A 25,267-nucleotide genomic window follows, 5' to 3' on the forward strand; every position below is an offset into this window, starting at 1 on the left:
AGATCAATAGCATTAGCATGCTAACACAACAATGCAGCACAAGTTGTTTTGGTTTCTGCTGGATGAAAAAATCACATATAAAGCCTTTAAGCAAATTGTACAAATTCCAAAGTCCATTCAATTTCATGTAAAAGAAAGATGAAAGGACAAATGATGATCAAGAGATGAGACTGAATTTTTATTGCATTTCAAACTGGAATTAAAACAAAAAAAGCATTCAATGTACTCAATGCGCCCGTAAATCTCCTGTGAGGAACTTTCACTTTCACCCCGGTGGCCTTACTCCCACAGTCCACCCTCCCCTCACTCCTGAACACGACCCCGAGATTCTTAAACTCCTTCACGTGGGGCTTTAAAATGTGAAAACATTCAAATATGAGCTGTTGTACATTTTGGATCCCACATGCTACATTTCCTCCTCGGTGTGGAGGAGGACTTGAAATTCATGGTCGACAGACCTTCAGTCACACACGTCTCTCCTTTACCCACAGAAATGAGAAATCTTTTCCCTATCCATCTCCATAATTAGGAAAGACTTCCTGTCTTCAGCGTGTAATTGGGATGATTTACGCCCTTGTGCCAAGTTGGCTTCTGTCAGCAAGGACTCTGATTCGGCCAGTTGGCGTGTTTCAAAGTGGCAGATGTTGACTTAATGTACATTTGGCCAATTCATCCTTCAGGAGAGGCGTAGATGACAAACATATGAGATGTGACGGTAGAGGACGGAGGTCGCCACGGTTTAGGCAGGTCGTTATTCTTGAAGTGGTTAGGATGTTAGTGTTAAAGTTAACCGGGTGGATGTTTGGGAAGTTTGCAGGGCTGCAGGAAAGAACCTTTTTTTTTAGATCAGTTAAGCAACAGAAAATTAAGCCGCACTTTTTTTTATCTTTTCAGTCATTGTCCAACCAACAATGTCAAGAAATAGTTGATTCCAGCTTTGCAAGATTTTTCTCTTTTTGGTCATTAATTGGAGTAAATAAAGAGTTTGGTTTTTTTGGACTGGTTGGAGAAAAACAAGCTCTCTGAAATTGACAATGCAGGAAATTCCGGATGAAACTTTTTTTAACAACTTTTTTGACATTTTTTAGACGTAACATCTAATACATTAACTGTCTAAATATTCAGCAAATGAATCGATGATGAAATAAATTGCAGTCCTTGCAGCGCCAGTAGCCTAACAGAGGCCTTAAGGGCCTTTTTAGCTCCATGTTAGACTGATCTGCTCCCCGCCGAGCTGAGCACAGCGCCAGGTCTCACTTAACGATCTTGCACTGTGCTGAAGTTAAAACATTTTCACAAGGCGCTTTGTGACGTCATCTTTTGCGTCCAATAGGAAAGAAGATCAGATCACAACAAACGGTGTTCCACTTTCCTGAGCTCTAGTTTACAGAAAACCTGCGACATCGGCGAGAAATCTGTAAGTTGGAAAGAAATGTCCAACAGTTTGGGCGTACCAGGTGTGTTTAAAACAGCAGCAGAAATGTGCGACGTGAAGAGGTCGTTATAGCGCTGCAGCTCCTGGACGAACCTAAAGTAACCCAAATCCTGTCGTGCCGCTCTGAGGATCTCATGAACACACACCCTCTCATTCTGTGCTGCTTGTCTCCTCCTCCTCAGCAGAAGGAAGATCAGGGCTTTCTTCTGAATAGTGGACAGATACAAAAATACTGTGCATCCAAAAATTAGCTATTTTCCCGACTATTGTCAAAATAGTGGTCACCTAGTAACGTGCCCTGTTGCTTTTCGCTTTTCCAGTGGGAGGCCGACCTGTGGCTCCTTTCCATAAGTCGTTCTTCACTCTCTCTCTCTCTCCCTGCTTTCTGCCTCGCTCCTCCGTCCTATCTCCAGAATAAAGAGCATAAAAAGCCCCAAAATAAATAGAAAAGAAAAGAAAAGAAAAGAAATTGCATTCCTAGCGGTGTGAATGGGACGCAGGCGGCTTGCTGTAGAAGAGAATGCATGCTCAGCAAACCCTTTTTTTCCCAAGATAAATAATGGTTTTAGAAACGGTTTGTGTCTCCAAGCAACTGTTTTGCTCTGTTAACAAGGTGAAAAACACAACACACTACTAAAAGGACTCGTAGTGTTGGCTAAATGGAATCGAGTCTGACATAAAGGACACACTGAGGATATTTTTAGGCTTATATTCGTCGCTACTTTGTGCTGATGTCGAGGCTTTATTTCTATTTCTTCTCGTGTCTGTTGCTTGCTAAATACTTACTGATTTTAGACGTAATGTTCGTCTTTTTCAAACATTTAAAGACCAGGGTGGTTTCAATTTTCAGTACGTGTGATGCATGCTTGTTTTTATAAGAGTTTAAATCCATACGGGATTCCCTTTCAGCCGCTGTTAGTCTGTATTTAGATTTCTGGCTTCAGTGGCCAATCCAACAAGTGGCAGAATCAATATTTCAATACCAGCGGTCAAATTGGGAAGAACCAGTGGTAAAGTAGGACGGGGCTTCATGAAGACGGGGAGTACACATCCTGCTCTCTGTGGGGTTTCAACTCTCGGCCACGGTGCCCCGCTCCTCCACTTTCTGCCAAACATCATTTTGTCATCGCCTGAGACTTTTCTCCAGCGGCTGTGTTGATTCTTCAAGGGGATACTTTTTGACTTTCTGCATCTCGGCTGTTTTTGTGTTTTTTTTTTCTCTTCCTTCACTTAATACTGTGAGTGGTGAAAAAAAAAAAAGAGGCTGTGCATTTTAAGCTAAATTATTGAGTCCTTCTTGGCACTTACTCCTTGTGGTTTCAAAGAGGATAACACGGCTTAAGGCAAGAAAAAAAAGAGCCTTTAAGTCCTTTGACAATAAGAGTGATCGGGCAAAGAACAGCCTTGACAATGAGAAGTCAAAGTATCCTTTAAAGATGTACCTATTTCATTCTCTGGATTCTTTTTCCCTCTCTTATTTCTTCTGCTCCCGTCATAGAAATAAAGACTTTAGACACAGGTAGGTGTTCAGTCTGACTGCATGCTTCTTTAACTATTCTCCATACATCACCATCTGTACCATCCTTCCATTGGAGCTCTGATGACTCTCTCTTTCACAGTCGCCTTTTAGCCCCCGTGATTACCGTTCATTTCAGCACACCAATCACAGCTTGATTACGTCTAAAACAAGAGGTTTGTTTGGATATGTGCGATGTAACTACTGATGACATCGCAGCAGCAAAAAACACTGCAACCTTTTCACAAAATGTAAGTATTTCTAGATGTGACATTTAAAGCAGAAAAGTCAAATCGCTGCGGTAAGCGGTACCATTGTGAAGCTCTTAGTTACATCTACTGTGACATGTTGTAATCCAGAGGGAGTTCACACGACTGCTTTGTGTTCAAAAATGGCGTCAACCGCAGCAGATCAAAGAGAAGATAGACGGCAATTAAGGTTGTTCTTAATTAACCGGATCATAAGAGAAAGAGATGCAACCACACATAAAAGTGAAAACAGCTACGTTAAGTCGGCGCTCAAGGCGGTGTCCCTGCTGAGAAGAGAATATGTACAAGACTTCTGTGTGAATCTTTTAAATCTGTTTGTCCGCTGACGGCAGCAGCAGCAGCAGCAGCAGCAGAAGTTTCCACCTTCTTGCTTTTGCTTCAGGATGCATTCTCTCATCCTTCATCTATTTTTAGATGGCAGCAGCGTTTTGATCAATGCCAGTGTCCGAGCGCTTTCCCCCTCTCACACGACCACCACAGAAGAGACATTAAAGCTGTAAAGTGAAGTGCAGCAGCACCCGACTTGTTATCTGTGACACCAGAATATAAACTTTGTTTTTGATTCTGCTCCGAAAAGGTGCCATGTAGCTCTGATGTCCGGGTCACCGTCAGTCCACCAAGACGCATGTTTCCCTTTAAGGTTTGTTTTTGTGAACTCAGAATGGTTTACACCTCAAAGGTTTTTCTTTGATCTGAACCGAAGAAAAAAAAAACAGACTTGAGGCCTGAGAAGGACCGGAAGAATATTAGAAAACAGAACCAGAAGTGCATAGTCTCGACGCTTGTTTCAAAAGAAGTGTGTAAACTGTTTCCTTAGACTGCATGTGGAATAGAAGAGTGAGTGGTTTAAATATGTCCACTGGGCTTTTTCTTTTATGTTAGCGTCAGTGTGCAGGTAATGGTTTTTTAATCTGTCAGGAGCAATAACGTCAGCTTGGTTGGCACACAGGTTAGCATGACATGTTACTTAGATGTGCATGTGGGCTTATCTGGCTTATCATTATCCACCCTTGTCTGTTTAGGTTTACCTCTCTATTTAAGTTTCACTTTGTAGAAGCAAACTCCAGATCTTGTGTTTGGACTGGATTTATGAAATGATGGATCATTTGGAGGCGACTAATTGTTGCCTGCTAGGCACTGCCAGCTACCAGGACAGGACATTGTGGTTGTGCGATCAGGAGATGATCAGCACCTGCGCTATAGAGCACCATGGGACGGATGGGCCATGATGGGACACTCATGATGGATTTAGAAGATTTGAGAGGAAAGTTTTTGAAAATGTACGTCAAACAAAAAAGAGCAAGAGTCACTGACTGATGTGGTGGTGAGACTGCAGAAAGAAAGAGATATGAGGATATGGTCAGAGTGGGAAGATTAACAAAGTATTAGAAATGAGTCCAATTGGGAAGCAGGTGGTCCCTCTCCCCCATGTCACCCCCCCTCCAATATCAGACTCTGTCCTGACTCTCCAATAAAAGCCGAAAAATAAATCCAGAAATTAGTCAAATGAATAATGCCTCTAAACTCACTACACCTTTGGTTCAACATAATTAGCTTCACAAAGGTACTCGTTTTTGCAGGACTGTTCTGCTGGACTTTTGTTAGAGTCACTTGTTGTGTCCATCCATGAAGGGTTAACTGTGCTGTAAAAGAAAGAGTCACTCATGAACGTCTCGCTGAATACTTGATCTCAGTCTCTCATTTTGATCATTTTTACTTTAACTCATAATTGGCTGTCACATTTTTTACGACTCCATCTCCATCATTTCACAAAGATGTTTCATCGCCGCATTTCTTTTGCCGTCACATTACCCCGCTTTCAAAAAGCCAACCGGTATTGACTGAGGTCCCATTAAGCATGGAGCACGAGCAGAGATGCCCGTGTTTATGAGTTGAGGGTGGAGTGAGCAATTTTTCATGTTAACTGCCTCTGTTTTTTGCTCTTTAATGACACTTAAGCACCTGCTATGTGTCAACTCGGCCTTATTGGAGCACTTTAACTCGATCGTTTCTCTGTGTTTTGAATTAGTTTAAAAAGGGACCATCACAGAAAACGATTAATTTAATTGGCTTGCTAATTAAATTTGTATTTGTTTAACTAACAGTCAATCATGTGTTGCAAAATCTGTGATCTGCCATGCCTGATACAAAAAGGTTAAGATCCATTAAGAACCATTAATGCAAATGAGCGACGCACGATGCTTCCCATTAGTTGTTAACACAATCAAGTCGTTTCTGGTATTTCTAAAAGGCTTTTCCCAACCGGGGGATCCAGCACATAAGTTGTCATATTTTGCTTTGTAAGCTGTAAGCCGTCTGCAGTGGTATCCTGTTAAATTCTGTTTGACTTCCATCCCTTCAACCTCTGCTGTCTCACAATCTGTCTTTTCTTTTTTTTTCACTCACAAAGGCTCCACTTTCAATTTTTCCTGCTGCAGGTCTTTTTTTTTTCAAAACATTAAGAAGGACATTATTTTCTTCTTCAGTTCATTAGCCACATAAAAGACAATTATAGCTCCTTGTTTGAGGTTGATGATAAGGTTTATATGTTAAGCTACAACTTGATTGGAAGAAACAGTTGCACCTAATTGGGCACTGTGGCGTGCGTTTCACCAAACAACATCCTTAATGACTGCTTAAATGCTCGGAGTATAACCTGATTAACAATCTGCATTCACTTTCTGCCATTTCTATTAATGCAATTTGAAACTGAATAGTGTGAACAAGGTCCCCCTGATGCCATTTCACTTAAATCCATGGCATCACTCTGGAGGGTATTCACAGAAATAAAGTGAAGTTGTAGTTTTCATAACTGAGTTTTTCTGTCTCGGATGCAGTAACAACCCGGCCCACCGCTATTACCTGGCTACTGATCCGGTGAGCGGCCAGCTCTACGTGTCAGACACCAACTCCAGACGGATCTACCGACCCAAAATCTTAACCGGGACCAAGGACATGCAGTCGAACGCAGAGGTGGTGGCGGGGACCGGAGAGCACTGCCTGCCCTTTGACGAGAACCACTGTGGTGACGGAGGCAAAGCTCCAGAGGCCTCTCTCACTGGACCCAAAGGTACAGTTACTAACTAATGAAGATGTCGTTTCTCAGATGGAGGGGCGGGACACGCTGATGGGTTTCTAAGACAGGGGGGAACAATGGCGGAATTAAAATCTATGTGCACCATTTGGATCAGTGCCAACGCAACACGCTCTCTGATTTTATTGGATTTATTTGAGACATGGGTCATGTGTTGGTGTCAGTAAGCCTGTCAGCTTAAATCAATACAGCTGGTGTGCTACAACAAGAAGTTGTTGATGGATCCTCCAGGAGTATAATGCATAAATTATTTTGTATACTTCCATAAAAGTTATTTTGTTTTCTCAAGCCGCTCTGGTGTAAGTTAAGTCTACAGGCATCTAAAGCTTAAAGTAAAAGCTACCCAAAAAGCTATTACCCACTATGCACAACAGGTAGCCCACATTCAAATAGCACATGGCCATTTGTGCCATTTGTGCTTGGATTGCTCACTTTTCCATAAAGTCCTCTGGATGAAAAGGCCAAGATGAATTGTTGTGTGCGAGTCGTTGCCCGCTCTGAATGCCAAACTGCAATAGCTCAGCTTCGGCTGGGTGATAAAGGCTCATGTGAAGGCAATCTGAGGGAGCGACTCTAATGACGGAGTGGGTGGAAGCCGAGACCAGAGAAGAAACAGCAGATGGCTCCTGTTTTTTTTCTGTTTTTTTTTTTCTCCCCTCAGACATTTGGTCAAATCTGCTCAAATGTGACACTTTTCATCCGTCTGAGGCTCTCAGACCGTCAAATAGCCGGGCTTCCAAAGATTCACCATGAGCTCCCTGGGCTCGTCAATGTTTTAGCAGAAAGCAATCTTGTGCAGACCTAGCCACAGGTCAAACCAAACCACTCACCTTCCATAGAAGCTTTTAAAGGCTTCATTGAAAAAGAAATCGTACTCTGAGGGGGAAAAACTGAAAGTGAAGCTTTATTCAAAACATTCTGAAATCCTGAATGCACCTAAGCAATCTTTTCCCTATACCTAAGATGGGCTGCCTTCAGTCTTTGGAATAAAAGTCAGTACCGCAGCATGCTTAAACCAATGTGGAGAATGAAAAAATAGTCCTCCCTGCATGTGAGGTATGATTGACTCCCATAGGTGCTGTTCTCTATAAAGCAGCCCGGTGACACAGGGAGGCAGTGTGGAGGCCGCCGTGCCCTGTTAATGTATTTTCCCAGTTTGGGACAAATGGTTATTGCAGCTCCACAACTGGCTCGGCTGCAACTTAGAAACTCTGAGCTGACACTCGATCATTGAGACAATTTAGTCCGCAGTCGTCACCATGGCAACTGCCTGTCTTTCAACCCCCTTTTTTTTTTTCATCAAAAATTGGCCGGAGCTGTCATTTCCGCTCCCTCGCTCATTCATTTCTCAAATGGTGTGCAGATTGTTGATGATTGCCTGTGTCCCCCCCAAAAAAATTTCAGAAAATCTCCACACACAAAAACTCACCACTCATTGTCACCCACATCCTTTTTTTAGAGAGGAGGAGGGTTACAAGATGCGGCAAGTGCATATATACCGTATGAATACAGCCTTTCCCACTTCTGCCTCAGAAATTATTTAATACCAGAAAAGCAGTCTATGAATTATTGACTGCTGTGCTTTTTGCAGTGACCTGAATAATGGGAAGCCAAGCTTGACACATGTATCCATCGTGTTCTGTCCACTGAGTCATGCAACCAGAGATGCTGCATATCTGCCATGTTTTGCTCCTATCACAAGGCTTTTTTTTTCTTTCTTTCTCTCTCTCCGTCTCATCTTTTCTCCCCTCTTACTTGCTGTCAACAGGCATCGCCGTGGACAGGAACGGCATGATTTACTTTGTTGACGGCACCACAATCAGAAAGGTGGACCAGAACGGAATCATGTCCACTTTCCTCGGTTCCAACGACCTGACGTCTGCTCGCCCCCTGACCTGCGACAACAGCATGGACATAAATCAGGTGACTTGAGACGCCCAAGTGCCAGACAGTTGTTAACCCTGCCCTGCAAGCTCGTACAGAGCATGCTGCAGCGCCATCTTGTGCCCCCCCCACCACCCCTCATCCAGTTTCCACACCCATGACTCATCATTGATATTCAGCCTTTAACAGCTTATACATTACATATGCAGCATAACTCGTCTTATCCAATATTGTATTTTTAAGGTTTTTCCAGGGAGAGCAGGACATGAAGGGGCATGTTTTAAATGTACCTTATTGCAATATTTTGATTAACACTTTCCCAAACTCTTCCCTCTGCAAAGTAAAAGACCTTTTTTTACATGCTGCTCCGTCAGTCTGGATCCTTATGCAATTAAATTTGAAATTGCAAAAACACTGGTCTCTCTCTGGGAATTTAAATTACTGCAACGGGAAATGCTTGCTCTCTCTCTCTCTCTCTCTTTGGCTGCTGTTTAAAAGAATATTAGAACTAGATGTTTAAGTGTAATTCATTTATTGTTTGGCATAAGATCATTACGACACACTTATCTTGATGGTTTAAGATTACCCCCGGTGGTTTTTAAAGTGCGGGATGCGTTTGTTTCATGGGTGGGATGTTTTGAATTACTCTTCTTATTGCATCTCTGCTTGTGTAATCCAATATGCTTGATTTCTTTTTTTTTTTTGGAGCTCATAAGATATTTTCTGTTATCTGCTTTATGATGTCAGTCTGTGACATTGTCTTAGCAGAGCACTTTAAGAAAAGGAGAGTTTTAATCTCAGCAGGAGTCCCTGGTTAAATCAATGTTAAATAGAAGAAACACTGACGGATCTTATCCAGGGGAAAAAATATGACAGATGCGAGAGAAAAAAAAAAGAAAGCTTCCAGTTCCTAGAACACCCAACAATATGAAGAACTGTGAAGAAACATCAGAGAGACGGAGAATAACAATTTTGTTTTTTATCTGCTCTCGATTCAACAAGAGCAGCCTCTTTTCTCTGAAAGTACAGGAGAAAAATATGAGCGAGGAGGAAGATGTGATTTAGAGCAGGAAGTGGAGACATGAAGTGTTTATTGAAGAGATGAGTTTTCAGGTCAAGGCAGATGATACGGAGGGAAGAATAATTACTCAGTTTGAGGGGGGCTTGTTTTGATGTGGCTGTGGGGCTGAATTTGTGCTCGTGGGCTCCTCTGGAAATACTCGGGATTGAGGACACTTTCCACCACACATGATAATGAAGTCGGGCCCCGGGTGGAGAGGCTGCAGCACATAAAACCTTTTGCTTCTTTTTGCCGCACTTAATGGCCGCCGGCTTTGTCCGACCAAATTTACTGTCTACCTTCTAAAAAAGAGATGGGGACATAAAAGCGGCACCGAGTCCCTCCACACACGATATGTTACAGCATTACAATAGCATGACACCTCTTCCAAAGAAGAAGCTCCCTGTGTTTGAATGTTAATACCCCCCTCATCATTTCACTCCTTTTCAAGTTTGGAGATCCGACTGTCAATGAGTAGTGAAGAGAAGGCTTCATCAGATGCAAACTGTTGGTTCACACCTTCCATATCCTGTTTTATGCAGAACGAGATTTCTTTAGTGTGTTTTCTTCTGTGGAGAATGAAATTGCCACAGGATCAAGTTTTACCACTTCTACATCCCTGTGCAGCACACAGAACAGTGCTCTTTAGTTGTCTTGTGTTTTTTTTGTTTTTTTTAACAAACCAATTTACATTTTAATTAGACTCCTCGTGTTCATCTTCCATAAGGAAGGGGAGTACAACACTTCAAACAGGACACTTCAAGAATAGATACAAAGAACTACAGAAGCAAAAAAAATCTCAATAACCCCCTGACCGCACATTTTATAAATACTCTTGTGTCCTACACAAAGGTTAGATAATAATAGAAATGAGAGATCAGAAAATGAGAGGGAAGGGGGGGGGACTGAAGGGTGTTTCTTTGGCAGCACGAGGACATATTTAAATGTAAACACAAGGAGAAAGTCATTTGTGTTTGTGTGTGTGTGGGTGGAGGACTTGAAAAGGGGAAAACATAAGAGACAAAGGATTATGCTTGTCACTTTTTTTTTGCTAATTACAGAGTCATTTGGTTTGAGCCAATAAAGACATAGTGTTGGCGAGACAGTGGGATCCTCAGGCATCCCTGCGAGAGAATTGGCTCGGTGTAGTTTGACGAGTGGCAGCCTTAAAGGCAGTTTGTTTTATTATTAATCACCCTTTTGGAAAAGCACAATTCAAAAAGCGTTTTGGACAGTTTTAATGACATAGTTGTGTGTTTTGAAGGCCGGGCCAGTCATTTGTGCTGCTACAAACAAGCGTGATATTCTCTGACACATTTCTGACAAGCAGACTGAAAGAGATGGCCAGGGTGGAATCTGATATCTGCTTGTGAATTTACCAGAATGCGATAATTAGTGGTGTCATTTTTTTTTTGTGTGTGAGATATTTTTTTGCTTAATTTGACATCTTTTAATTGATGCCAAACTGTCCACCTAATGGGTTGCTTCTCTGCCCAGTAAGTAAGGCACAAATAGTGGCAGGAAGGTAGGAAGTGCACCATGAGGGACGTTTCTGCAGCTATAATCAGAGGTTCTGTTTTTCAACAGGCAAGGCAGGCAACTGCTTGGGGCCCCTGAGAGCTGAGAAACTTTAAAGGGGACATATTATGAAAAATCCATTTTCACAGTGTTTTTGAACATATATTTGGGTAACGTGAGAGTCTACTGACCCACAAAATGTGAATTAAATCCATCCAGTCCTTTGTTTGTGGTCTGCATAAGTCTTACAACACAGAGAAAAATGCTCCGTTTCAAATGTGCTCTCCTTGTGATGTCACAGTGGGATTCTGGGGGAGGGGGGGGGGATCCCCATGGACTCCACCCCCAGCCAAGAGCAAAACTTTATGAGCAGGTCCACCATTTTTATTCTCGCTAGCAAAGGAGTGATGTCTACTGGGAAAACTGGGGGGGGGGGGGCTCATTGCATTCAAAGAGACACACACACCAAAACGGAGCGTTCTGAGAGAGCTGGTTTATACAGGGTCACAAACCTCCTCTGGTGCTTGATTCATGTTATATTTTGACCAAAGCACAGCACAGATGTTTCATTTAGACCACAGGGGGCTGTTTGAAAAGGTGGGAAAAGGGTTAGAATATGTTCTCTTTAAACCAAAGCAGTGACCTTAAATATGCACATTTTGCAATTACAGTAGGAATCCTACCTAAGGGGGTCATCATCTGACAGCACTCACTCTTGTTGCCCTGCTAAGAGTTGCAGCATTATTGATGTGAAAGCAAAGTTTGTCAATGAAAGTCAACAAAGAAAAATCAAGAGGAGTTATCAGTCTATAGGAGAGAAAAAAGAGGAAGAGGAGTAAGAGTAGGGACGTTGGCAGACATAATGGTGATGAACGCTGGTAATGGAGTACCCCAATCATGTTTGCCTAGGTCCCCAACAGGCACTGACTTTAATACAGCCTCAAATGAAATAAACACTTGGTGCACTTAGTTAGAAATCTCCGCAGCAGCTCGACAAAATGTAAATGTTTAGACGGCACAGAGGGCATAATGTAAAACGTGTACAGTCACTGCGACCAGGATTATCCTGTAAATGTATGTATCAGCGGCATGGGCACAAAACGATAAGAGCTAATCTTCACCCCAAAAGGGATGTGATTATGGAAATTCCTTCTGGCCAGTTGAAATCGTGTTTTATACATAACCGAACTAAAATGATGGTACAAGAGACGACTCTGCAACTTTTATGTCAACTTTGGTTCTTGCACCAGGCGCCGTCTGATGTATCAGCGCTTTATGTTTCACCTGTAGGGAATGCTACGACATAACTAGTTTCAGGCAGATGTATCATTGGACGTCTGAGAGGTGGAGCTTGTGAAAATCTAAACAGCGACAGACACTAATCCGATGCTGTCCTGTATTTCAGGTGATTCTGGAGTGGCCCACAGACCTTGCCGTTAGTCCAATGGACAACTCTCTGTTCGTCCTCGACAACAACATAGTGCTGCGCATCACAGAGAACGGTCAAGTGAGCATCGCCGCCGGCCGACCCGTCCACTGCCCGTTGGCCGGACTGGAGCGCGGTGTGGCCGGTGGTCAGAGGGCGCAGTTAACCCCGCTGGAATTCGCCGTTTCCATCGCCATATCTTACCACGGTGCCATCTACATAGCAGAGACAGATGAGAGGAAGATGAGCAGGATCCGGAAGGTTTCTGTGGATGGAGAGATAACGCATTTGGCAGGCTCTCTCTCGGACTGCGACTGCAAGAACGATGCCAACTGCGACTGCTACCAGACAGGGGACGGCTATGCCAAAGATGCGAGGCTCAATGCTCCATCTTCGTTAGTGGCAGCTCCAGATGGAACCCTCTATGTGGCAGACCTGGGCAACATCCGCATCCGGGCCATCTCTAGGAACGGGCCAACTTTGACTTCCAGTGTGGGCACGTATGAGGTGGCTTCCCCCGATGCCCAGGAGCTTTATGTGTTTGACAGCAATGGCACCCACCAGCACACTGCGAGCCTGCTCACCGGGGACTTGAAATACTCTTTCAGCTACAGCACAGAGAACGACATCACAGCTGTCACTGACAGCAGTGGCAACACTCTGAGAATCCGCAGAGATCCAAACCGGACGCCAGTGCGTATCGTTGCCCCTGACAACCAAGTGATCTGGCTGACCATGGGCACCAACGGTGGACTGAAAACACTTACAGCGCAGGGCCATGAGCTGGTGCTTCTTACCTACCATGGCAACAACGGTCTCCTGGCTACAAAGACATCAGAGATTGGCTGGACCACTTTCTACGAGTAAGTATAATTTAGACTGGCAGGTTCACTCTGTGAAAGTCTTTATACCACTGCCAAAGTGAGACTGATTTAGGTCACAATTCATTTAAGCTTTCTGCATCTGCTACATGCCCATTTGTACTAATAAAACATACCTCCCATTTTGTGCATACTAATAGACGTTATGTGAGCACATCCACTTGGCATTTTGGGAGATAGTTTTTGTGTTCAGGGAAAAAAGGATTCCCTGATTCTTAAGGATGAAGAGGCAGTAAAAATCGACCTTGCAGATAAAGGATCTGTTATTCCGAGTGCCTGAGCTGAGAGTGATTCTAATATCTCTGTAAATTGTTTTAAATTCTGAACTATAAACCTGGAAAGATGAGGAGGCAAAAAGATGAAACTGTGTTCTTTCTTGTCTCACAGCTCAGTACGAGTTTACTCTATAATTGGTACTTACCTGCACACTGCTTTAGGGGGCTCATTTAATTGAAACCTAATTATAAAATGTGCCTCAGCTCTGTTGTATAGCCTAGTTAGACTGTAATAATATCCACAAAGTATGCTACTTCACCTCCTTGTTTCTAACTTGACTAAAAAATGACGAGAAGAATCAGGTGGCCCATGAAGTGGAGGTTAGCAGGAGAGGAGCAAAGTTGCATCAAATGTCAGGACCCCTCTATCCAATGACCGGGCCTGTCACTGATAGAATTTGTCTCCTCTGTTTGATTCACTGTCATGTCTCATTACACCATAAATGATAACCCACTATAACTAAAACAGCAAAGCATTCAGTTGAGATTGTAATGACATATCAATCACCCAAATAATTGAATTCATTCACATAAAACTGGAGTGAAAAGGGTGGCTGATGAGATGTGTCACTTCCCCATATCAAATATTTGGATTGCGCCTCGGGTTGATGCAGACAGCCCCTCACTTACACTCTGAGAACCGAACATGAGGGGGGGGGGAAAGTGACATTTTAATTACAATAAAGTCGATCGTCTTACTCCACAAATACAGAAGAGCTGATAATTAAACACACTGTGGCACCGAGAGCCGTCGTACACATCAACGCTTTGTCATTCCATGCTCTCTTTTGTCAAACAGCTACGACAGTGAAGGACGCCTGATGAATGTGACGTTCCCCACGGGGATGGTGAACAACTTGTACGCGGATATATACAGCGCGCTGACGGTGGACATCGAGAGCTCCATGTCCGAGGAGGAAATCAGCATCACCACCAATACCTCGACCATCCGTGCCTTCTACACTCTGGCTCAGGGTGAGTCAACCACACGCTCGTGTTTCCCCCCCTCTAGACTCCGGCGGCTAGTTTGTAAGCCGTTATTTGTCATTGTTTCAGAGGGGGTCGCCGGGGCAATGTTGAGTAAGCTTAAGTCGTGTATCATCACAGCTCAGAGGCTCTGACAGACGACAGTGTAAATGATTGCTCTCTCAGTGAGAGGGTTTCCAGTTACAGGGAGACACATCAACCTTGTATCTAAATGGTTTCTACTCTCTGCCAGAGCCAGATGGTCCAGTTATTTCAGCACATCACTCACATGCACTCTTTTTGCAAAAAAAAAAAAAAGTATTTAATTTAGAATATTAAGGAGTTAAGTGCACCGACTACTTTTCTCATGGGAATATCTTTACATAAATTCTGGTGTGTAATCATGTACGCCTCTGTCCTAAGTTGCTCTTTTTTTTTCTTTTTTTTTTGCTCTCTATTTGATTACAATCAACAGACCAATGTAGAAGTAGCTTTCAAGTGGGCTTCGACAACTCGCTGAGGATTACCTATGCCAACGGGATGGACACCCACTACCAGACAGAGCCACACATCCTGGCAGGCGCCGCAAACCCGACTGTGGCCAGACGCAACATGAGCCTGCCAGGGGAGAGTGGGCAAAACTTGGTCGAATGGCGCTTCCGCAAAGAACAAGCCAGAGGGAAAGTAATAGTGTTTGGACGGAAACTCAGGGTATGTTTCATTTTCTTTTTCCCCCCTCTTCTTCCTTGTGGCATATGCAAATGATCAGCAACCCCTTGCATACAAGAGCGGCTGCTCTTGGCCTTGTTTCCCCCCTAAGTGATGGATTGTTACAGTTAGAAATGAATGAATTGCAGAAGGTAAAAATCTGATTGGACAGATGTTTCTTTTCTATGTCTGTAGCTGTCATGCCTTTTATTATACATTTAAAGAAAAGGTGTATTTTTTCTATCTTTTGAGGTTTTGAGGGTTGCATCAACATGTAGTCTCTGATGTCGAGAGCTTTCGATATTTTTTAGCACACCTCTTCTTATTTCTCTCAGCGTAGAATCTGACACGCAGATTTATGATTAAGGGTACTTCATGAACTCAACTTTGGATGGCTGCGTTGCCTTTTGAGTAATTTTTTATATCTATTAAATTTAAGAGGTTATGATTTAAGTGTACCTGAACAACAGCCAGAGCGTCTCTCCGTTTAATGAGCCTTGTAAAGGGGGGTGTAAATCTTCTGACAATCGCAGAGAGAATTCTTGTGAATACCTTTAGAAAGACGTCCAGAGAAAGAACAGTCGTCCCTGTATTGTAAAGACTGTGTTCTGATTGTGTGTTTTCTTTTAGGTTTCTATCAGTTAGATATAAATTATTAGTTTTGTTAGCAGCCGTGAGATGAGTTGTCGTTTTAGCTCTCATGTATATTTTTCCGCAGGTGAACGGACGGAACATTCTCTCAGTCGATTACGATCGCACGCTGAGGACCGAGAAGATTTACGATGACCACAGGAAGTTCCTCTTAAAGATTATATACGACACAGCGGGCCACCCGGTGCTGTGGATGCCCAGCAGTAAGCTGCTGCCGGTGAACGTGAGCCGCACTAGCAACGGGCAAATCAGCGCTCTGCAGAGAGGGCCCACCACTGAGAGGCTCGAGTATGATGGCCAAGGCCGCCTGATTTCCAGGGTGTTCGCTGATGGAAAGATATGGAGCTACACGTACCTGGAGCAGGTGAGAAAAAATAGCCGGACATGAGGAAGCACTATGTACCATTTACTGTACGCCCGGCCTGTCATTATCTCTACAGGGTGAATAAAGTCCCTGACATGTAGCCGAGGTCACCCTGAAAAAGGCTTAATATGCCATAACCACCAGCTCCGTTTATATAATGACACTTTTTGCAGGGAATACTTAGAAAACACAGTCATGCCTTGAGATTAAGTAGCCTCATTTACAAGGTTTAGATATTAAAATGTGGAGGAAGAGGTGTCCACAAGCTATGCCTCAAATCTCTAGCATGTCATTCAAATTCTGAGGCAATGTCATGTCATTCCCCTCTCTCTCTCCCTGATTTCCAACTCTGTCCACCGTCTTATCTCTCCAATAAAGGCACAAAAGCCCAGAAAATAAATCTTGGAAAAAAAAAAACCAGGAATCAATCAATCATTATTTGTATAAACTGTCAAGCTTTCTCATTAAGTTAAAGGCTGAAAATGTGTTTTCCTTCACCTCATATTGTTCTGTCCTTATTTTATATTTTATGATTTATCTTTTGCCTTTGCCTTATTTAGAGTGGACAGTGGCAGAGAGATAGGGAGTGTGGGGATAAAAACATGCACCAAACAGTCTCAGCCAACGTCAAACCAGCATCTTGTGTGTTGCGGTCTGCAGTCTTACAAAGGGGGGTGGCAGCTCTACATACTGAGCTAAACCAGGGGCGGCACCCCCTCGAGGTAGAACCTCGTTCTCTTTTATTTGATCTGTGTGCAGCTGAGAGACAGACCTGGTGACTCTCTATGGCAACAATTATGTTTAATATTGTTCAGGGTCCTTTACATACTAAAGAAATGTGTCTTAGTCTTAGCAGCAGAACAGCAGCTGGATCAATACAGATACAACACACCAGGCAGACTTTAATTATAAAAAAATCTGCAAGACCCCAAATGATCCTGACTGTGTTTACTAGTTGCTATTCTATTTGTATGACTTTCTGACTATGAGATTTGTAAAAAAAAAAAATATTGAAATGCTTCTGTAAATAGTTGTGTCATTTATCAGTCTTTATCAAGTCTGCAGCCCCAGACTTCAGAGTATTCTATGCCAAATGAAGGTGTCTACTTCCTCACTTATAACAAAAATACACTGATGCAAGAATGTGTATAAATAGTATGATATGTTATAAAATAAATTATATCTGCATCCATCTGTGAATTCTTTTTTTAGAGTTTATTCATGAGAGCGCCGAGATGCTCAGCTGTTTAAACATGCAGAGATTTCCTAGGCCAGTCTTGTCTGCATCCTGTCACTGCGTGCGTGACCTGGCGAGGCCATGTCAACTCTCTGACATAAGGAACACAGAGAGCTCAGGGAGCACAGGGAACCTCTGTGTAGCTACGGATGACTGGGCCTGACATTTTAACCGACAGGGTCGTACGTCTAAAGAAGACAAGAGTACACTCCCAACTGCATTTACTGTAAATTAATTAAACGGCTCTCTGTGCATCGTGGAAGTTAAAGGTCCCATATTCTGCTTTTTCTGGTTTTATCTGCTCTTTAGTGTGTTTTCGAAGTGTCCTGTGCATGTTTAGGCACATCTATGTGCAAAAATTCAAAGTCAGGCTTCTCCTACGTCCTCCTGTTAGCTGTAGCATTAGCTGCATGTCACGCTCGGTTCTAGCCCCCCTCGATAAAAATTTGTCAGTGTGATGTCACTGATCTAAGCCCATTGGCTCGTTGTGGCGAGCCCTGCAGCTCATGTTGAAATTTCCGAGACACGTGCTGAGCAACTGACCAATAACGACAGAGCGGATCAGCAGACCAATCAGAGCAGACTTGGCCCACGTGGGGTCTAACAGTGTGGGCTCAACAGAGTGTAGCTGACGGACTCAGAGCGTAGAGGGAGCAAGGAGGAGCAGTTCATGAAAACAGACACTTTTTTATAACTTTATCTATTGTGAACGTACAAAAGTAGGAACATAGATTAAATATATGAACCCCAAAAAGGGCAGAATATGGGCTCTTTAAAAATGAACACAGGTAATGTAGCATGTTGACTGCAAGACAATATAGTTTAAGATAAAGTAAGCTGGGTTTTCTGCATTGACAGATTTCACAATTGGCAGCACACCCGCCTGGCATCACACATATATTATCAGGGTGCGATTTGCCGGGGGGGACAGGGGGTATCCCCCCCCCCTCTGGTCTATATATCCCTGCCTCTTCTGAATTATTTTTTATCTCCGGTGGGGACAAAATGTGTCCTCCCCCCCAAACACAAATCATTCCAACAACTTCTTTCATGTAAAGTAAACTCCATGCAGCCACCGTCACCCCGTCTCGTTCCAAAGAGAACTACTCTCGGAGATTCTGCTCCTAGACGGAGAAATGTGGGCAGGTCAAATTTTACATTGGCTAATTTAGTCGACATGACATTAGGATTGACAGGTGGTTCGACCGATCACAAATTTCTATAGCATTTAATACACAAAAACAGGATTTATCAAAGCACTTTTCTTATATTAAAGCTGACATCTTACAGAGAGCGCGGCTTGATGAATTAAATGTTACAAAATTGATTAAAATATTCCTTTGCTTAAATTCAAGTTCTGAAATTGTTTTAATTAAGTTATTATTCTATGTATATATATATATAATTAATTAATTAATTAAAACCATTGAAGAACAAGAATAATTCTATAATATAATTATTCTATAAGAAATTATTCTGAAAGAAGTAGACTAAAAGGCTTCAAAGTCTATAGGCCCCCTGTTGTTCATCATTTTTTTTCATGAATAAAAACATTTCTGTTTATTTTACAAATTGCACCCTGTATATTATGCATATCACACAACTCAACAAAACATTTGTTTTTTTTCTCTCCTTTCCCTGCAGTCCATGGTTCTCCTGCTCCACAGTCAACGTCAGTACATATTTGATTTCGACTCCCTGGACCGACTCTCGGCTGTAACGATGCCAAGCGTAGCACGCTACACCATGCAGACCATCCGTTCAGTGGGCTACTACAGGAACCTTTATCACCCGCCGGAGAGCAACGCATCAGTGGCTGTGGACTACAGCGAAGACGGCCTCCTGCTGAGAGTAGCTCACCTGGGCACGGGGCGTCGGGTTCTGTACAGGTACCGCCGCCAGAACAAACTGTCGGAGATCCTGTACGACAGCACCAGAGTCAGCTTCACCTACGACGAGACCGCCGGAGTGCTGAAGACCGTCAACCTGCAGAATGAAGGTTTCATCTGCTCCATCCGTTACCGGCAGGTGGGCCCCCTGGTAGACCGGCAGATTTTCCGCTTCAGTGAGGACGGCATGGTCAACGCGCGCTTTGATTACACCTACGACAGCAGCCTGCGGGTCACCAGCGTGCAAGGCGTCATCAACGAAACCCCTCTGCCCATCGACCTCTACCAGTTTGATGACATCTCGGGAAAGGTGGAACAGTTCGGGAAGTTTGGGGTCATCTACTATGACATAAATCAGATCATATCCACCGCAGTCATGACCTACACCAAGCACTTTGATGCACACGGGCGCATCAAGGAGATCCAGTACGAGATATTCCGCTCGCTCATGTACTGGATCACGTTCCAGTATGACGACGTGGGCCGAGTCACCAAGCGAGAGATCAAGATTGGCCCCTTTGCAAACACCACCAAGTACAGCTATGAGTACGACGTGGACGGCCAGCTCCAGACCGTGTACTTGAACGACAAAGTCATGTGGCGCTACACGTACGACCTCAATGGAAATCTGCATCTTCTGAACGCAGGAAACAGCGCCAGACTTCTTCCTCTACGCTACGACTTGAGAGACCGCATCACCCGCCTGGGAGATATCCAGTACAGGATGGATGAGGACGGTTTCCTCCGTCAGAGGGGAGCAGAGATCTTTGAGTATAACTCCAAAGGACTCTTGGTGCGGGTCTACAGCAAGAGCAGTGGCTGGACGATTCAGTACCGTTATGACGGACTCGGACGCAGAGTTTCCACCAAGACAAGCTTGGGCCAACACCTGCAGTACTTCTACGCAGACCTGAGCTACCCGGCCAGGATTACACACGTATACAACCACTCCAGTTCAGAGATCACGTCGCTCTACTATGACCTGCAGGGCCACCTGTTTGCTATGGAGATCAGCAGTGGGGAGGAGTTTTACATCGCCTGCGATAACACCGGCACGCCTCTGGCCATCTTTACAAGCAACGGCCTCCTGGTCAAACAGCTCCAGTACACGGCATATGGCGAGATCTACTTCGACTCCAACCCAGACTTCCAGCTTGTGCTCGGGTTTCACGGGGGACTTTATGACCCCCTGACCAAGCTGCTGCACTTCGGGGAGCAGGATTATGACATAATGTCTGGAAGGTGGACCGTTCCAGATGTTTCTACTTGGAAAAAACTTGGCAAAGAACCAGCGCCTTTTAATTTGTACATGTTCAGAAACAACAACCCCATCAGCAAAGTCCATGAAGTGAGAGAGTATGTTGCAGGTAAGACATATCACAGTTGAAGCTATGACTATTGTTGATGATGATTGATTAGGTTCTGCAGCTAATAACCTTACATGATCAACTATCCAACTATCCATATGTGTCCACCTAGCATCTTTTTTTTCAGTTGTTCTAAATGAGCAGAGAGCGTTAACAGCAGCATGCGGCCCCCTAGGAAAAAAGAGCACAGTGTCTAGCGACTTCTTTTTTTTTTTACGAACTCCGCTTTTGTTGTGCGGCCGCTCCGAGCGCTTCAACTGGAAATCTTTCAACTTTTCAGGAAGGTGCTGTTGACGTCACCGGCGCTCTTTTCCAAATGTATGATAGTCCTTCTAGTTTTGCCGCCTATGGATTATGTCTTGTACTCACATCCTCCTCACTCCGTGTCTGATCAGGAAATAAACGATCTCAAATATAAAACGTGCAGTTTAGTAACGGAGCAGTGTCGGTCATACAGCGGTCGTTGTCAACAGACTGTTGTCATAGAGACAGGACTGACGTGCAACGCTTTTCTTCTCAGCACACAAACACTTAATGCTAGCACCCCTGAGTGCACAACCAGCGTTTTTCTACCCGGAAACTATGACAGGTGGACACATAGTCCTTTTGTATTTTGAATACTCAATGTTTACATTGAAAGCTAACTTTTTTTTATCAGATTTTAAGCAAAAATAAATTTGTTTTACCATTATATTCCAAATAAAGACATTGGATCCCCACAACAGGGAGGCTGGTTATTATCAGTTTGCAAAAACAGTTGCTAATTATATTCTTTAAGCAAATGAATCACCTTATAGTAATCTATAATGGGGATTCATTAGCCCACACTGATGTGCTCAGTGGTATTACTTTATACATTTTACATCTACTGGAGAGATATTTACGTCATAGTCTTCATATTTATGTTTTGATTCTATTCATGTTTTTCTATTCTTTTGAAAGATTTACCATCTGAAGCATTATGCAGCATGAATCTTCAAGCCAGGTTTTGAAAAAAAGCGGCTTTCATGTTGTAACTTAAAAACGTTCTGTCTCTGATTTATTTCCCTCGAACAGATGTGAACAGCTGGCTCGTGACCTTTGGCTTTCATCTTCACAACACCATCCCCGGGTATCCAGTCCCAAAGTTTGATTTAAGCATGCCGTCCTACGAGCTGATGAAGAGTCAGCGCTGGGACGATCTGCCGGTGGGTAACTCGAATATCTCCCATGAATACTGAAGCGCAGAATAGAAAACAAGCATAGTGGAAAAGCAACGATTATTCCCCTCCAGCCAAAGATATTCTTTTTGAAAGTGCAGAGACTCAGACAGACGACAGAAAATTACTGCTGTTTTCATTGTTTTTCTCTCACATCACTACATTATAGCTGCCACCGCTTAATTGGATTGCTATGTATTTCATTGAATATCAGTTTTAATTGGGTCTTATTTGCATAATGATGTGCATACTAAGCAAAAAGTTGTTTCTTGCTTGTTGTTTTAGTTACCAGTTGAACACATTTGAACACTGTCCGACTTTATATGCTGTTAAAACAATCTTTTGAAGCTATTTATGATTCCTTGGTCTGAGGCCTTTACACAAAAATCGTTGCTGTAAAATTGTCATGGGGGATTTATCTACTTTTGGCTGCAGCACACAGCTTGAAAACACCATTATATTAGACAGGGATGAAAAACTCCCTGAGGCAGGGCAGCTGGTTCTAAATGGCCTGGAAAGTCAGGTTCTGCCATGTTCAGGCGTTAACGTTTCACTGCACTTTTCCTACAGTCTATCTCTGGGGTCCAGCAGGAAGTAACCAGACAAGCCCATTCCCTCTTGTCATTCGAGCGGCTGCCAGAGGTCCATCTCACTCGAGGTCGCAGGGGTGAAAAGTCTTGGCTGTGGTTCTCAGCGGCGATGTCTCCCATTGGAAGAGCTGTTATGTTTGCCATCTACAAAGGCAGCGTTCACACTCACACACTCAATGTGGCCAGCGAGGACTGCATCAAGGTTGCAACAATCCTCAACAATGCTTTCTATTTGGAGGACCTCCATTTCACGATAGAAGGGCGTGACACACACTACTTTGTAAAGCCGGGCCTTCCAGACGCCGACCTCGCTGCGATGCACCTCACCAGTGGACACAAGACTCTGGAGAACGGCGTCAATGTGACTGTTTCCCAGTCCACCACCGTCATGGATAGTCGAACTCGTCGCTTTGCAGACGTGGAGATCCGCGCTGGCAACCTTGCTCTACACATCCGCTATGGATCCACGGTGGACGAGGAGAAAGCGCGGGTTGTTGAGCTTGCTCGTCAGCGCGCCCTTGCGGGTGCATGGGCAAGAGAACAGCAGCGAGTGCGAGATGGCGAGGAGGGGGTCCGACCTTGGACAGAGGGGGAGAAGAGGCAACTTCTAAGTAGTGGGAAAGTTTTGGGGTACGACGGGTACTATGTGCTCTCCATTGAGCAGTATCCAGAATTAGCAGACAGTGCTAACAACATCCACTTTCTCCGGCAAAGTGAAATCGGGAAAAGGTAACAATACGAGGTGAATTTTCTGCCAAAGAGACTTATTTTTGGTGGAGACATACTAGCAGAAAGAATGAAAAGCAACTGTAATCAAAGGTTGCTGTATGTACCCTGAGTGTCCATGTGTTTTTGTATAAAAGAATAAAAATAAAAATACAAGTGGTCGATGGCAATGCTGTGCATTGTGACCTAGGGACTACAGAGTAAATGTATAACTACACCCAGCCTTAACATGGCAATTACAGGTCGGTTCCTCTGTTGCACAAGTCTTTTGGACTCTGGACTCTAAAGCAGAGGAATAGTGGTGTTTTGGGAACAGCATATTTAGGCGTTTTACTTTCCTTTATTTTGTTTTTCATCGAGAAGAGTCTGGCTCAACAGAAAGTATTATCAGAGCAAGGGAAATGTTTACATTACGCGTATCGGGCTGGAAAGTTGACACTGCAGGAACAAGCAAAGTCCTCGGAAAACAAAAAGTTTGTTTTTAAAAACTCAAAAGACTCGTGACATGATGGATATCCTCACCAAACAGCCACTATGTATATCAGATTCAGCACTGTAAACATCGAACGACATCCAATTGTCTTATTCTCTTTGAGGTGTTTTTAACCAGAAAAAAAAGAAAAACAGTTTTCATGTTTAAATACCCAATATTCATTGTGTGGGTGGGGGAAGGACAGTGAAAGAATGAGAAACTCTGTTGGGTGGGGGGGGCTAGGGGGCACAGACGTGTCTTGGATAGCACAGGGACACCACGTTTTGTAAATTATGCAAGAGGTCTATGTGTTTTTTTAAGATTTTGAGTCAATGTCTGTATTAGTCATATTAACGGTTATTTATGTTGTGTTTATACATGACAATAAAGTCCAGCTGATTTTGGTTTTTAGATTTTACTTTCTTAGATTTTCATGCTTTTATTTTGAAGTTTTGTTCCTCTTTACATGGCTTATGTGGGGCTTCTTCACAAATGCTCTGTTTAAGTAATGAACAGAAACCTGTGCATGTAGTGACAAGTATTTACAAGTGGTGATGTATCTATAACATGCAGTCAACTATTATTTCCACTAAATTTCATGTTTCTTGGGCGTAACGCCTTTTTGACCCGGCTTCCTGTCCAATGAATATTTCATCCACACAAATATTTCATGAACCCATCTCACATAAACAAGGTTACAGTGGTTTCAAATATAGTCACGTCCATGTTCTCGGTAGGTTCTTCTTTTTTATTTTATTCTTTTGAATGTTCAATGCACTCATGGATTAAAACTATATTGGGGTTCTTTTTGGTGTGTTGTTTTTTTATAACAATCGTCCAACACTCTGCAGCTTCTTTTTTGGTTGTCGTCTCACAAATCAAAAGTTTCAAAATGGAAACGAGAAGATGGAGTGTGGACGGTTTCTCAGCGGTAATTTGGATATCATAAAAGCTTAATGTCTTTCCAAAAAGTGTCATGTGTGCACAGCCTTCTTGTTCCAAAGATTATCAAAACCACAAATTGCATTAAAGATTCAGACTACATAAAAGCCGACGAAGACAAATGAAGTGTTAATTATAACTTAGCAACTTCAAGTTCGCTTCAAACAGAAGCCTGTTGTTGATATACCATGAAGATGTTTCACTCTTAGCTTCAACCAGAGCTGTTTGGGGGTTTAGTGCCTATAGCTCGAGCGGCACTACTAATATCACTCAATTATACAGTTTTTGGGGCGCTGGGTAGCCTAGTGGTTATTGCACGGGCCCCATGTACAGAGGCTGTGGTCCTCGTCACAGCAGGTCATGGGTTTGAATCCAGCCTCGGCCCTTTGCTGCATTCATCCCTGCTTCTCTCCTCTCAGCACTTCCTGTCTCTTTTCAGTTGTCCTATCCAATAAAGGCAGAAATTCCCCAAAAACTCTAGTATACAGTTTTGCTCGTTGTGTTTCAGGTTTTTTCTTCTTTTTTTTTTTTTCCATGTACTTGATTAATCCCTGAGGGAAGTTCTGGTTTTACACTATTGAGAGACATGCTTCTCACACACATGTACACCTGTGGACATACATTAATTGGGAGCGCACCAGAGCTGTTGGCGGTTTCAGTGCCTTGCCCAAGGGCACCTCTGCAGTACTCTGGAAGTGACCTGGCAACTCTCCACATTTGGTCCGCCCCGGGACTTGAGCAGGCGGCCCTCCATTTCCCAACCCAATTCCCTACAGACTTAGAAACTGGTTACCTATC

General features: G+C 43.4%; 1 protein-coding gene across 7 annotated transcripts in view; it reads left to right on the forward strand.

Annotated features, from left to right (window-relative positions):
* si:dkey-237h12.3 (teneurin-3) overlaps positions 1–24,331 on the forward strand; it is a 182,805-nt gene extending 158,474 nt beyond the window's left edge. For 5 of the 7 annotated variants that reach the window (XM_020645072.3, XM_065958447.1, XM_065958448.1 and 2 more), the window contains 10 exons: positions 2,934–2,954; positions 6,058–6,290; positions 8,083–8,237; positions 12,182–13,065; positions 14,158–14,333; positions 14,800–15,035; positions 15,751–16,047; positions 18,929–20,540; positions 21,597–21,727; positions 22,310–24,331. In XM_020645072.3, the coding sequence (XP_020500728.2) occupies positions 2,934–2,954; positions 6,058–6,290; positions 8,083–8,237; positions 12,182–13,065; positions 14,158–14,333; positions 14,800–15,035; positions 15,751–16,047; positions 18,929–20,540; positions 21,597–21,727; positions 22,310–23,062 (4,498 nt within the window). In that variant the 3' untranslated portion in view covers positions 23,063–24,331. The remainder of the gene's footprint in view (positions 1–2,933; positions 2,955–6,057; positions 6,291–8,082; positions 8,238–12,181; positions 13,066–14,157; positions 14,334–14,799; positions 15,036–15,750; positions 16,048–18,928; positions 20,541–21,596; positions 21,728–22,309) is intronic. The other 2 variants (XM_065958446.1, XM_065958450.1) reach the window with 1 other exon arrangement.
* Positions 24,332–25,267: the final 936 nt, after the last annotated feature.

The sequence above is a fragment of the Labrus bergylta genome, chromosome 9 (genome assembly GCF_963930695.1).
Source record: "Labrus bergylta chromosome 9, fLabBer1.1, whole genome shotgun sequence".
Classification (NCBI taxonomy): Eukaryota; Metazoa; Chordata; class Actinopteri; order Labriformes; family Labridae; genus Labrus; species Labrus bergylta.